This window comes from Panthera tigris, chromosome B2 (assembly GCF_018350195.1).
Source record: "Panthera tigris isolate Pti1 chromosome B2, P.tigris_Pti1_mat1.1, whole genome shotgun sequence".
Lineage (NCBI taxonomy): Eukaryota > Metazoa > Chordata > Mammalia > Carnivora > Felidae > Panthera > Panthera tigris.
The window spans coordinates 31,166,317-31,179,020 of NC_056664.1; the positions used below are offsets into that span (position 1 = coordinate 31,166,317).

The following is a 12,704-nucleotide window of genomic DNA, read 5'->3' on the forward strand; positions in this document are numbered from 1 at the left end:
AATACAGGAAACAACAGGTGTTTGCAAGATGCAGAGAAAGGGGAACCCTCTTGCACTGCTGGTGGGAATACAAACTAGTGCAGCTACTTTGGAGAATAGTATGGAGGTTCCTCAAAAACCTAAAAATACAGCTACCGTACAATCCAGCAATTGCAATATTAGGTATTTATCCAAAGGATACAAAAATACATATTAAAAGAGGTACATGCTCCCCAATATTTATAGCAGCATTATCAATAATAGCCAAACTCTGGAGAGAGCCCAAATGTCCATCAACTGATGAACGGATAAAGAAGATGTGGCATGTATGTACAATGGAGTATTACTCAGCCATCCAAAAGAATGAATTCTTGCCATTTGTAACAACGTGGATGGAACTTGAATGTATTATGCTAAGCAAACTAAGTCAATCAGAGACAAATGCCATATGATTTCATTCATATGTGGAATTTAAGAAACAAAACAGTTGTGGGAAGTAGGGGGTGGGGAAGAAAAGTGAGGGAAACAAACCACAAGAGACTTAACAATAGAGAAAAAACTGAGGGTGGAAGGGGGCTGGAGGATGGAAGGAGGCGGGTGGGGCATGGGCTTAGATGGGTGATGGGTACTAAGAAGGGCACATGTGATGAGCACTGGGTGTTGAATTCTACTCCTGAAACCAATATTGCAGTCTACATTAACTAACTAAAATTTAAATTAAGAAAAAACAGAAGTAGAATGAGTTAGACAGTAAGAAGTAGACAGTAAGAAGTAGACAGTAAAAAGTAGAATGAGTTAGACAGTAAGTGTAGAATAGGATACAGTAAGGATTATAACTATTATCATAAGTGAGAAATCCCCAAAGCTTCAATTTCCTGATCCTCTTTAACAGTCCTAAATCTTTCAAGGTAATTATCTTTAGTGTCAGCAAAATGGAGTCGAGTTTAGCTGCTCTTCATTATCAGTTTTTATGCGAATTTAAAACTCTACAAGAGCTAGCAATGATTATTTAGATTTCACTCATTTATTTCTTTCCTGTTTCGATCTCTTATCTCATAATGTCTTTGTTCTGTTCTTCACTTTCCATAATATTATTATTCTAGGTCCATCTTTTATTTACTGATTCCTTGTCATACTTAAAAAATACCTGAAGTAAAGTCTTACTATTTTAGGAAATTTGTTCTATTTTTTAAATAAGTCCATATAATATCTGTCCTCCTTATCCTTTGGATCAGTAGATTTTTCACTTAAAATCAGTAATTTTAGGAAATGCAGAAAAATCTGACAGCAAAGAGAAGATGGAAAAGTATGCCACTTAAGTTTGCATTAACAGAAGCAATTTCAGCCCATGACGGCATGAAACCTGAACCCTGTGGGAGTCCAAAGGATGCTAGACTTGCCAAGCAGCAGTATTGGTGGGTTTGGGGAAAAAACTAATCAACCTAACACAAAATTTAAGCTCACCAAAATTCAGTAACTAATCATATTCTTTATAGCAGATGTGGAAAAGAATTCCTGAAACTGTCCTCCTTCCTAAGAAGGAAGCTGCCAAGAAATACAGTAAATCCGCTCTTCCATTGTTTTGTTCGGTAGCTTTAGGCCAAAGGGCAAAGCTGGAGGCGTCAGTATATCCCCAACTTTGTATAAACTGCAGCAGAGTGGTGGGGGATAGCATGCAGTAACTATTATTGTTATGCTATTAGGAGTTATTAATAGATATTAGTTTCCAGTTAGTATCAAATATTAATTTTGTATAATGATAAGCATTACTTATGAGTTTTAAGCTAATAGTGACTGTAAAGACTGTTACAATAAATTAAAAATTTATTCTTTGCTTATAGGTCATTTAGAAAAGAGTTGAAATACAGTCATTAGATAAAAATGGCTGGCTTTTTTTGAGGTGGAGGGAATATGGAAAGCTGCTGAGAGATAGGCAGCTGGTGAGTTTATACAGAAAGTTTTATCCAAGTCAAAGTCATACCTCCACCTAGTGTCTTGAACAGAATTTGTCTTAATTCTAGTGCTCTTAAAAATAGTAAGAATGGGCAAATGTTATATAATCTGATAAAAATACCCAGCTCTTTCACAATACTTAAAGTGATTGCACTAGCTTATTTCAACTTTGAGGCTCTTTATGACTCCCAAATAAAGGGCTAAAACTACTAGAGGTACTTGACAATCCTCCATCAAACACATAAAAATATACAGCATAGGGAACATAGTCAATGATAATTGTCACAGATGGTAGCATAATGTATAGAGTTTTCCAATCACCGTGTTGTATACTTGAAACTAATGTAACATTGTGTGTCAATGTACCTTAATAGAGAAAAAAAAATAGGTCCTCTTTGGAAAGATTAGTAAAGAAAAAAACCTTAATAAATAATACTTAAATAATAGTATAAATAAATAATAGATAAAATAAGAAAATAATAATAAATAAAAAGTTGATAATTTAGAAAAAAACCTTATAGGTCCTCTTTGGAAGGATTATTTTAGAAGAGTAACATGGGGCGCCTGGGTGGCTCAGTCGGTTAAGCGTCCGACTTCAGCTCAGGTCATGATCTCATGGCTCATGAGTTTGAGCCCCTCGTAGGACTCTGGTGCTAACAGCTCAGAGCCTGGAGCCTGCTTGGGATTCTGTGTCTCCCTTTCTCTCTGCCCCTCCCACGCCTGCACTCTGTCTCTCTCTTTCTCTCTCAAAAATGGATAAACATTAAACAATTTTTTTCAAAAAGTAATATAGTCTCTCTGCCTAATTGAGTGAGGTCATCATCCTTCAGTAACTAGAACATAAAAACTTTAAGTCTATTTTAGGTGATATAGATAAGGATAGGGAAATATACACAATTCTTAGGAGATTGGGAAAAAAATTCCACATTCGCGGGTGAGTTTTGAAAAAGTGTTTCTCTTGAAAATCATCCACTGAAAATATGCTAAAGTAGACACTTTGAAGCACTAGTAGGAGGAAGGAATCAGGTGTTGCCACATTTGAACTTAGCTTTCGACTTTCATGCCCTTTCTCTTTTGGCTGAGAGAAGATACTAGAGATAACACAAATTAAAGCTTTAGAGAAATTAAATAATTCACCCAAAGCACATATCTGGTTAAATGTTTTAGCTGGGATTTGAACCTAGGTCCATCTGATTACCTGATTAACCATTGCAGTATATTACCTTAGCATTTTTTTTTACAGATTAATATCATGCAAATAATTTTTTTTAAAAATAATTTTTACAAATTAATATCATGCAAAACCCCCCAAATAATATCATGCAAATGGTTTTATTCCATATTTAGAATTATTCCTTAGAGCATCTCTCTTTAAATGGAATTATGAGTTTAAGGGATACTGTATTTCATTGTACCTTGCAACATACTGAAAGTTTGCTTTCTAAAAGGTTACAGAAATTTAAATGGGGTCAGTGGTGTATGATGAATGTATAATTTTTCCCAAAGCATTGCTGTCATTGCTTATCATATTTAAATTTTTCTTTTTATTAGCTGAGAAATACTACCTCAGTGTTTTGATATTCATCTATCTATCTATCTATCTATCTAAACATTGGGCATACTATAGTTTCTAAATTCATCTGTAACTTAAAGAAGTACTACATAATGGGGATATAAAGGGGGTTGAGAATGTGAATGTGAAATCCTTTACTTAAAGGAAATTTTTCTAAAGGACACTGGAATTAAGAAATAGGTGAATGATCACTTACCAATAGGTATTGGAGTAACTGGCAGAATAATATGAAACAAAAATATACTAACAGAGTTTTTGGATCAAGAATATAGTTTCCTTTTTTTCTTTTCCCAAGATATTAGCAAATAGATGTTTGGAAGACGGCCAAACCCCCCAGTAAAAACATCCGTAATGAAATAAGAAGGATTAGTATTTCTTTTGTGGTACAGGAATAGTTTCATTCTCATGTAACTGGCTTTCTTATATTTCATTTTAGTAGAAAGGCAGAGTAGGCTAGAATACATGTCCTTAGGTCATTCTTTTTCTTTATCACCTCGTATGGAGGATTTAAATCCCACAGAGAACTGTTAAATTGTAAATTTGAATGCTAATTATCGTTACTCTTTTTCCTTTTTACACCTAAGATATCTTCCTGATTTTTCCTCTGTCCCTTGTTGGTATTTCCACATTTGTGATATTCCATCTTATGTATCTTTCCTTTTATTTGTTATTAAAAGCTATTTGAAATTGGTTTTAGAAAACAAAATTTCTTTTATAGTCTCTTAGTTAAATGTTTATTCTTTCTATTGAGTAATAACCTAGTAGGTTGCCAAGAGGGAGAGGAAATATTTATAAACACAAGAATTGAATGGAAATGGTCAGAGTTAGAAAAAATTTTCTCCTTATTTTGGGAACTCATCTTGTACCAGATTTAGGATAGGTTGATATTGATAACAAAATTTACATTGACATTAATCTTACTGATACTGTTTCCAGACGGGAATTTCTAGAATGAAAAAGGGAAAGCAAACTCTAGCCTTTCACATGAGTTATCTTAGTCTCTCTTTTCCAGTAACATAGTCATTTTGAAAGAGTGGCAAGGAACTGACTGGTTTTCCTTTTATCATCCAGTTTCTTTTGGAAATTGAATACCACAGAGCTGGAAAAGCCTTATTTTCTGTATATTTTTGCTTTCATTTTCATTCTACTCCCTTCTTTCATTTGCTTACTCTGAGTTTTCCCACTTTTCTCCGTCATTTATACCTTATATTTAGTTGAAAATGTATTTTGTTGAAAAGTAGAGTCAATCCGAAGAGATTTTCATCTCACTCTTAATTATTTCTTTTTATCAGTTTCATTTTCCAGATATTATTCAGTAATCCAAGAGACAAAACGTTGGTTGAGGTGTAAGCAAAGATCAGTGCACAGGAGCAGCTCCAGCCAGTCAGAAATGAGGATAAATCCTACTTTTCCTGCCTCCTTCCTCAGGCAATAGTTTATGATCTCTGTTATGTCCTTATCATGAGTGTTAAGCATGTAAAGTCTTGCTTTAGGTAGGACATTTTAGCTTACTAGGAAAAAAAATCAACATGATTGCTTTTTCCACCAATCTGTGGTTTGTGTTTTGTGAAAAATGATAAATATTCCAGTAGAATTCTGAGGAGAGGGTGTGAGAAATAGAAATGTCAATCTTTCTTTTGAAATGGAAACAGCTACGTTTAGGAAAAATACCCACAGTGAGTGCATAACAGAAATATCAAATAGAAAGGGAGTTTCTTAGAATTGCAGTGTCTTAAAGTGGATACAGAGAACATGGCTGTCATTGATACTGTTCAATGGGTGAAGACAGAAATATACTCTCTTTTATTACCAAAGCATTATTTGTCAGATGCAAGAGCTCCATTTTCGGAAGTGGAGAGAAATGAACTACTTTTTCTTTATATTCTCCTCAACTTCACTGAATAAGAAGCATGTCAGGAATGTTTAAATTCATATGCAAACTCCAGGAGGGCAGTTATTCTCTTCTCTTCTCCCTGCTGTATTCCCAGTGCCTGGCACAGGGTAGGCCCTCAATAAATATATATATATTTGAATGAGTAAGATCTCAATTTAACTTTGCCAACTCAATTTTATTTCTGTCGTTAAATTTTCTACCAAAAGCATTTAAAGACTCTAGTAGTGAAAGTAGTAACAACTAGCATATTTTTCTATTGGTGACAATTTACAAAAAATGTTCAGAAGTATTATTTCTAATTCCAGGTCAGCGTTAGCCATTTCATTATTTGATCTGCCATCTATGGGTTTTTTTCTTTCTAAAGTATTCATCATTTACTTTAGAGGAAGTTATTTAATACAAAAACAGGAGAGACAAACTTCAGAATTTTGAATGTCAGGGTCTTTCATGTCCAGAAAAGGATATAACAGGTATGGGAACCAACCCCAGAATTGATGAATAGATATAGAACTTACTTGGGTATTCTTGTCTTACTGTGGAAAAAAAAAATCAAATAAATAAATGAGTGAAAGGTTTCTGGATGAACAATGGAGTTACTTCTTAAACTTTATGCTGGAAGTTTTAGAAATAGGACTTTGAGAAACTACCAAATCTGTATTTAGAATCAATTCACTATGATGCAAGAATAAATATCTTTCAGATCACTCTGCCCCAGTCTTTCTTAATTTGAGTGCCTTTTTGGAAAGAAAGGTTAAGAATGGAATCATTGGGAGATGCTATTTCTTCCTTCTGGTTTCTGTCTGCTAATTCAGACTCTCAAAAAAACATTGACTGATGGGGCGGGTGCCTGTGTGGCTCTGTCGGCTTAGCATCTGACTCTGATTTTCACCTCAGGTCTTGATCTCATGGTTCGTGAGTTCAAGCCCCCGCCTCAGGCTCTGCACTGACAGTGTGGAACCTGCTTGTGATTCTCTCTCTCTTTCCCTCTCTGAACCTCCCCTCCTCAAAAAATAAATATTTTTTTTAACGTTTATTTATTTTTGAGACAGAGAGAGACAGAGCATGAATGGGGGACGGTCAGAGAGAGAGGGAGACACAGAATTTGAAACAGGCTCCAGGCTCTGAGCGGTCAGCACAGAGCCCGATGCAGGGCTCGAACCTACGGATCGTGAGATCATGACCTGAGCCGAAGTCGGACTCTTAACTGACTGAGCCACCCAGGCGCCCCTAAATAAGTATTTTGAAAAACCCATTGACGGGTAAGATTTTTCTCACTTACGCTTTGTTTTCTTATTATTATTGCTCTCTTCCCATCATTTCTTTGGGATGATTGTATTGGTTTATCATGATCATTACTGTGATTCTTGTTGGCTAATTACTGTTCATTATGTTCATTTTAGAAAGGTTTCTCTTTTCCCTGTAAGCATAAGTATCTTAGGGCTGGGTGACCATATTTCTCACTGGGATGGAGGCACTGCCAGACTTTTCGAGTCCAGATTAGATTCCCAGCCTCTGCTGCTCATTAATTGTGGGATCATGGGCAAGTTACTTAGTTTCACTATTTTCTTCTCTTTGTAATAGGAATAACAATACTTACCTGATATAATGTATACGCACATATAAGGCCCTGAATAAAGTCCCTGACACACTGTAATTACTGAATAAGTATTATTTATTATTATACTACCACCATATTAAGTACCAATTTTAATTATAGCCTCCAAATGGACATGGGTAGTTGAAAATGGAACAAGTTACCGGAAATAGGAATAAGAAAACAAGAAGCTAGAAGGCAAAGAATGCTGGAAATATTAATAAAACCAGAGGCAGGAATAGAAATCTTAAATTTCGGTAGATTCACACTAAAAACAGGACACAAAAGGGCCTCTACATACCATAAAACACCAATGATAGTAATGTAATTGAGAGAAACATGGGACTTACTCTTAGATTTCTCAGGTCTTGCTTTAATAAAAAAAAGACAAACAAACAAATTAGTGTGGTTGTCTGATGAAACAGAAACACATTTTCACTGACGTCATTCCAGTAGAAGCATCACACACTGAACAGTAGTGACAAGGGGCATTTGCGTTGGGAATGTTCTGGAAGGAAGGATACAGAGCCAGTGACGGAGCTCACTTTTCCCTTTCCCCTCTAGGTCTCTGATTGTGTGAAATCAGGAAATGTGTCATATCCCAACCTATTTTAATTGAGTTACTTTCTTTCTCCTCTGTCATTTTTCGTTTCTAATCTCTACCCACATTCTCCATCTCTGCAGTCCTCGCCATTGTTCCTTACTTGGTTTGCCCATACTGTCACTCCCTTCTATGAGAGCAGGTTCTATCTTCTCTTCATCAAACCCCACACTCAGCATGGTCTCTGAGAGAGCAGACACTTAACAAATCTTTGCTGAATCAAGGAAGAAATTCTCCCTACTGTAGCCAGCATCAGGTTGCTCCCCCTTTCCCTCTGTTCTCTTCAAGCACCCATTAAGAAGGTTCTGTGCCTTGCGGGTGAAACAGGTATGGGGTATTTGAAGGCACACAGTGATCTCTGCTATAAGATGTATGAGGGTGAGCAGAAGAGACTGCTGGGAGAGGGGTGATCATATGACGTTTTGTGCCTAAGCCCTGGAAGGTTTTCCGCTGTAAGATTTTGAAAACTTAATCAGACCAGGAACAATAAGTTCCAAGTTATGTTTTTGTTTTTTTGTTTTTTGTTTTAAATCTAGCAAGAGTTGAAATAATTAATACACATTTGGAGCAGCTTGTTCTTTTTTTCTAGGAAATCATTAAAAGGGCCACGTATGAAAAAAACAAAGCAGAGATCACATGACAAAGTGAGATTTGAAAAGGAGATATCTGATACACTATGACTCCAAGTAATCAAACTACGTGTAAGAATGGAAAACCCACAAAGATTATTGTTTTTTTTCTTTCTTTTTTTAAATTTTTTTAATGTTTGTTTATTTTTGAGAGAGAGCATGAGCAGGAGAGGGACAGAGAGAGAGGGATACACAGAATCTGTAGCAGGCTCCAGGCTCTGAGCTGTCAGCACAGAGCCTGATGCGGGGCTCGAATCCACAAGCCATGAGATCATGACCTAAGCTGAAGTAGGACGCTTAACCGATTGAGCCACCCAGGCGCTTCTAGATTATTGTTTTCTATGTATGAACTTGGATTGTGCTAATGGTGAAAACTGTTCCTTGAGTGTGTAAGAATGTGTGTGTGTGTGTGTGTGTGTGTGTGTATTCTTGTTTACAGTTGAGTAAGCAGCAATTTCACTGAAGTAGTGTTATGAGACTGAACTCAATCTGTGCCGTTTTGGAGCTCAGGTTATAAGTATCAGTGCAGAGTATGAAAATTTTATTTTTCTTGGACCCAGCACCCTGAGGCACTCTGAAGATCAGTGGCTTTTTCATGATGACCTGCCTTCTCTTTGAGATATTGTAAAAAATAATAATACCTCAGGAATCAATAATCATACTACCTATCATGTAACATTTGTCATATTTGTTCCCAACTTTTCTTCTAAGAAAGAAAATAATACAGGGATGGATAAAATTCCTTTGAATCACCAACCCCAGGTTCATTTTCTTCCCTCAATTATGAGTTCAATGTATATCCAATTATTTTTAAAGGTACTTTCATATATATATGGATACTTAAGGAATATGGTGGGTTTGAATATTTTTGCTTTAATTTGCGTGTCATCTTTTAGTATCATTTTGTATCAAGAGATGTCATTTTGCATCTGGTTTGTTTCATTCAACAGTATGATTTGAGATGTTGCTTATATACACATAGATACGTAGTTAGTTTATTTTAAGCTGCTGTGTATTATCCTATCAGCATACATATGTTAATTTATTTTTGACTTTTGATTATTAAAAAGTCACAACAAACATCTTTGTACGTGACATTTTATGTACATATGTATGACTTTAGTGTTTATACCCAGAAGTAGAATTCAGAGTATGCTTTAGATTTAATTTAGATATTGACAAATTGCTGTTCAGAGAGAGTTGACACTTAACCACATATCTCAATAAATATTTGATCTTGTCAAGCTTTAAAATTTTGGCCAGTATATTTTGAGAAAAGCAATATCTCATTTTCATGTTGTATTTTTGATCATTAATGAGATTTGGCAATTTATGTTTATTAGGCATTCAATTTCCCTATTTTGTGAACTGTTTATTCTTGTCCTTAAGTCATGTAATTTATTTTTCTTACCGATTGTGGGATTTCATTTATATTCTTAATGCTGTATAACATTGATAACTATGCACACTGCAAAAATTTTCTCTCAACCAACTCCCTCTTGTCTTTTAACTTTGTTTGTACTGTGTTTGGTCCATAAGAAGTTTTGAGTTTTTGTTAGTCAACATTTATTTTACCTTTTTTTCTGGGTATTTTAGAAGGAAGCCTCCTTCCTATCTGAGTCATATATCAATTCTATTGTGTTTTCTTAAATGGTAATAGATATTTAGGTATTTAATTCAGCTGGATTTACTTTAGGAAAGTATGAGGTAGAACATCTTTTGACCTGAGACTAATTATTGAATTCTTCATCTGTTATGAGCTCAACTTTCTCATACAATAAGGATCTATCTCTGGGTTTTTGATTTTGTCTCACTGATTTTTTTTCCAGCTTCACTGAGATATTATTGACATATGAACATGTAGGTTTAAGGTGTACAATGTGGTGGCTTAATACACATACACATTGTGGTGAGATTACCACAATAAGGTTAACACTTCTAGTCCCTCACATAATTACCCTTTGTGTGTGTGTGTGTGTGTGTGTGTGTGTGTGTGTGTGTGGTGATAACATTTAAGAGCTCAACAATTTTCAAGTATACAGTACAGTAATGTTAACTTTGGTGACCATGCTGTACATTAGATCTCCAGAACTTATTCATCTTACAGCTGGAAGTTTGTACCCTTTGACCACCATCTCCCTATTTCTCCAACCACACTCCAGCCTCTGGCAACCATTATTCTACTCTCTACTTCTGAATTCAGCTTTTTTGGATTCCACATATAAATGAGAACATATAGTATTTGTCTTTTTCTGTCTGCTTATCTCACTTAGCATAATGCCCTCAAGGTCCATCCATGTCACAAAAGGCAGGATATTCTTTTTTAATGGCTGAATAAATTTTCAGTGTGTGTGTGTGTGTGTGTGTGCGTGTGCATAGACCACAATTCTAAAATTTATAATGGTATCATAAATGGTAATATATATGTACCCATTCATCTGTTGATGGACACTGAGATTGTTTCCATGTCTTAGCTATTGTAAATGACCCTTACAGTACCACATGCAGTGAACATAAGGGTACAGATATCTCTTTGAGATAATGATTTTATTTCCTTCAGATATATATTTGGATATAGGATTGCTGGATCATATTGTAGTTCTGTTTTTAATTTTCTAGGAACCTCATAGTGTGAACTACCAACAGTGGACAAGGTTCCCTTTTCTCCATAACCTCACTAACACTTGTTTCTTTTCTTTACCATAATAGCCATTATAACAGATGTGAGGTGATATCTCATTGTACTTTTGATTTGCATCTCAGTGATGTTGAACATCTTTTCATGTACCTGCTAGCCATTGTATGTTTTCTCTGAAAAAATCTCAATTCAATTCTGCTACTAATTTTTAAATCAGAATTTTTGCTATTGAGTTGATTTCTATATAATACATGAGATATATGAATGAAATGAATCTGTTATCAACTAGGGGGTTTGCAGGTATTTTTTTCTAATTCTATAAGTTGCCTTTTCATTTTGCAGATTGTTTCTTTTGCTATGCAGTAGCCTTTTAATTTGGTGTATTTCCACCTTTTTATTTTGTCTATGTTAAGGAGTTTTTCCCTTGATTTTCTCCTAATAATTTTACAGTGTTTGTTCTTATCAATTTTGAGTTTATTTTTGCAAATGGGGTAAGGTAGCAGTCTAGTTTGCATGTGGATATGTTGTTTTCCCAGCACCATTTATTGAAGAGACTATCCTTTTGCTTTTGAATATTCTTGGCTCTCTTGTCAAATATTAGATAGCTGTATATGACCGGGTTTATTTCTGGGCTCTCAATTCTATTCCACTGGTCAGTGTTTTATGCCACAACATACTGTTTTGATTACTATAGCTTTGTAACAGTATTTCAAATCAGGAAATGTGATGCCTTTCAGCTTTGTTCTTCTTACTCAGGATTGCTTTGGTTATTCACAGTCTTTTGTGGTACCATACAAATTTTAGAATTGTATTTTCTATTTTTGGGAAAATTGCCATTGGAAAATTGATAGGAATTGCATTGACTCTATAAATGGCTTTGGGTAGTATGGACTTTTAACAATATTAATTCTTCTAGTGTGTGAACACATGATATTTTTCCATATATTTATGTCCTCTTCAAGTTCTTTCATCAGCATCCTGTAATTTTTAGAACAGATCTTTGACATTCTTGCTTAAACTTATCCCTGAGTATTTTATTGTTTTTGATGCTATTGTAAATGGGATTGTTTCATTTTTTCCAGATGTTTCATTGTTAGTGTATAGAAATGCAACTGATTTTGTGTGTTTATTTTGTATCCAGCAACTTTACTGAGTTTATTAGTTTTAACAGATTTTCAGTGGAGTCTTTAAGGTTTTCTGTATATAAAATCATATCCTATACATGCAAGCAGTTTTGCTTCTTCCTTTCCAATTTGAATGCCTTCAATTTCTTATCCTTAGCTAATCACTCTGGCCAGGACTTCCAGCACTACACTGAATAGGAGTGGTGACAGTAGGCACTCTTGCCCTATTCCTGATATTAGAGGAAAAGCTTTCAACCTTTTACTACGGAGTATGTTGTTATTTGCTGTTTTTCCTATATGGCCTTTATTATGTTGAGGTATATTTCTTCTACATCTAATTTGCTGAGAATTTTTATTATGAAAGGATGGTGAATTTCATCCAATGCTTTTCTTTATTTTGCATTTCTTGAGATGATCATATGATTTTTATCTTTCATTCTATTAATGAGATGTATCACATTTATTGGTTTGTATGTGTTGAGCCATCCTTATATCCTAGGGGTAAATCCTACCTTATCATGGTGTATGATCTTATAAATGTGATGGTGAATTTAGTTTCCTAGTATTTTGTTTAGATTTTTTGCATCTTTTTTATCAGGGATATTGGTTTGTAGTTTTCTTTTATTATAGTGGCTTCATTTGGCTTTGTTGTGAGGTTAATGCTGGCCTCATAAAATTTGAGTGTTCCTCCACTTCATCTTTTGGGAAAGAATTTGAGA

General features: G+C 34.9%; 1 protein-coding gene and 1 long non-coding RNA gene across 39 annotated transcripts in view; one reads left to right on the top strand and one right to left on the bottom strand.

The window, feature by feature from the left end:
* Positions 1-12,704, bottom strand: part of TSBP1 (testis expressed basic protein 1) — a 212,668-nt gene that overhangs the window by 152,553 nt on the left and 47,411 nt on the right. For all 38 annotated transcript variants that reach the window (XM_042986064.1, XM_042986084.1, XM_042986085.1 and 35 more), the window contains one exon: positions 7,344-7,364. In XM_042986064.1, coding sequence (XP_042841998.1) covers positions 7,344-7,364 — 21 coding nt within the window. The remainder of the gene's footprint in view (positions 1-7,343; positions 7,365-12,704) is intronic.
* The window catches only part of LOC122238594, an 88,531-nt gene that overhangs the window by 52,966 nt on the left and 22,861 nt on the right, over positions 1-12,704 (top strand). The gene's annotated exons all lie outside the window — the stretch shown is intronic.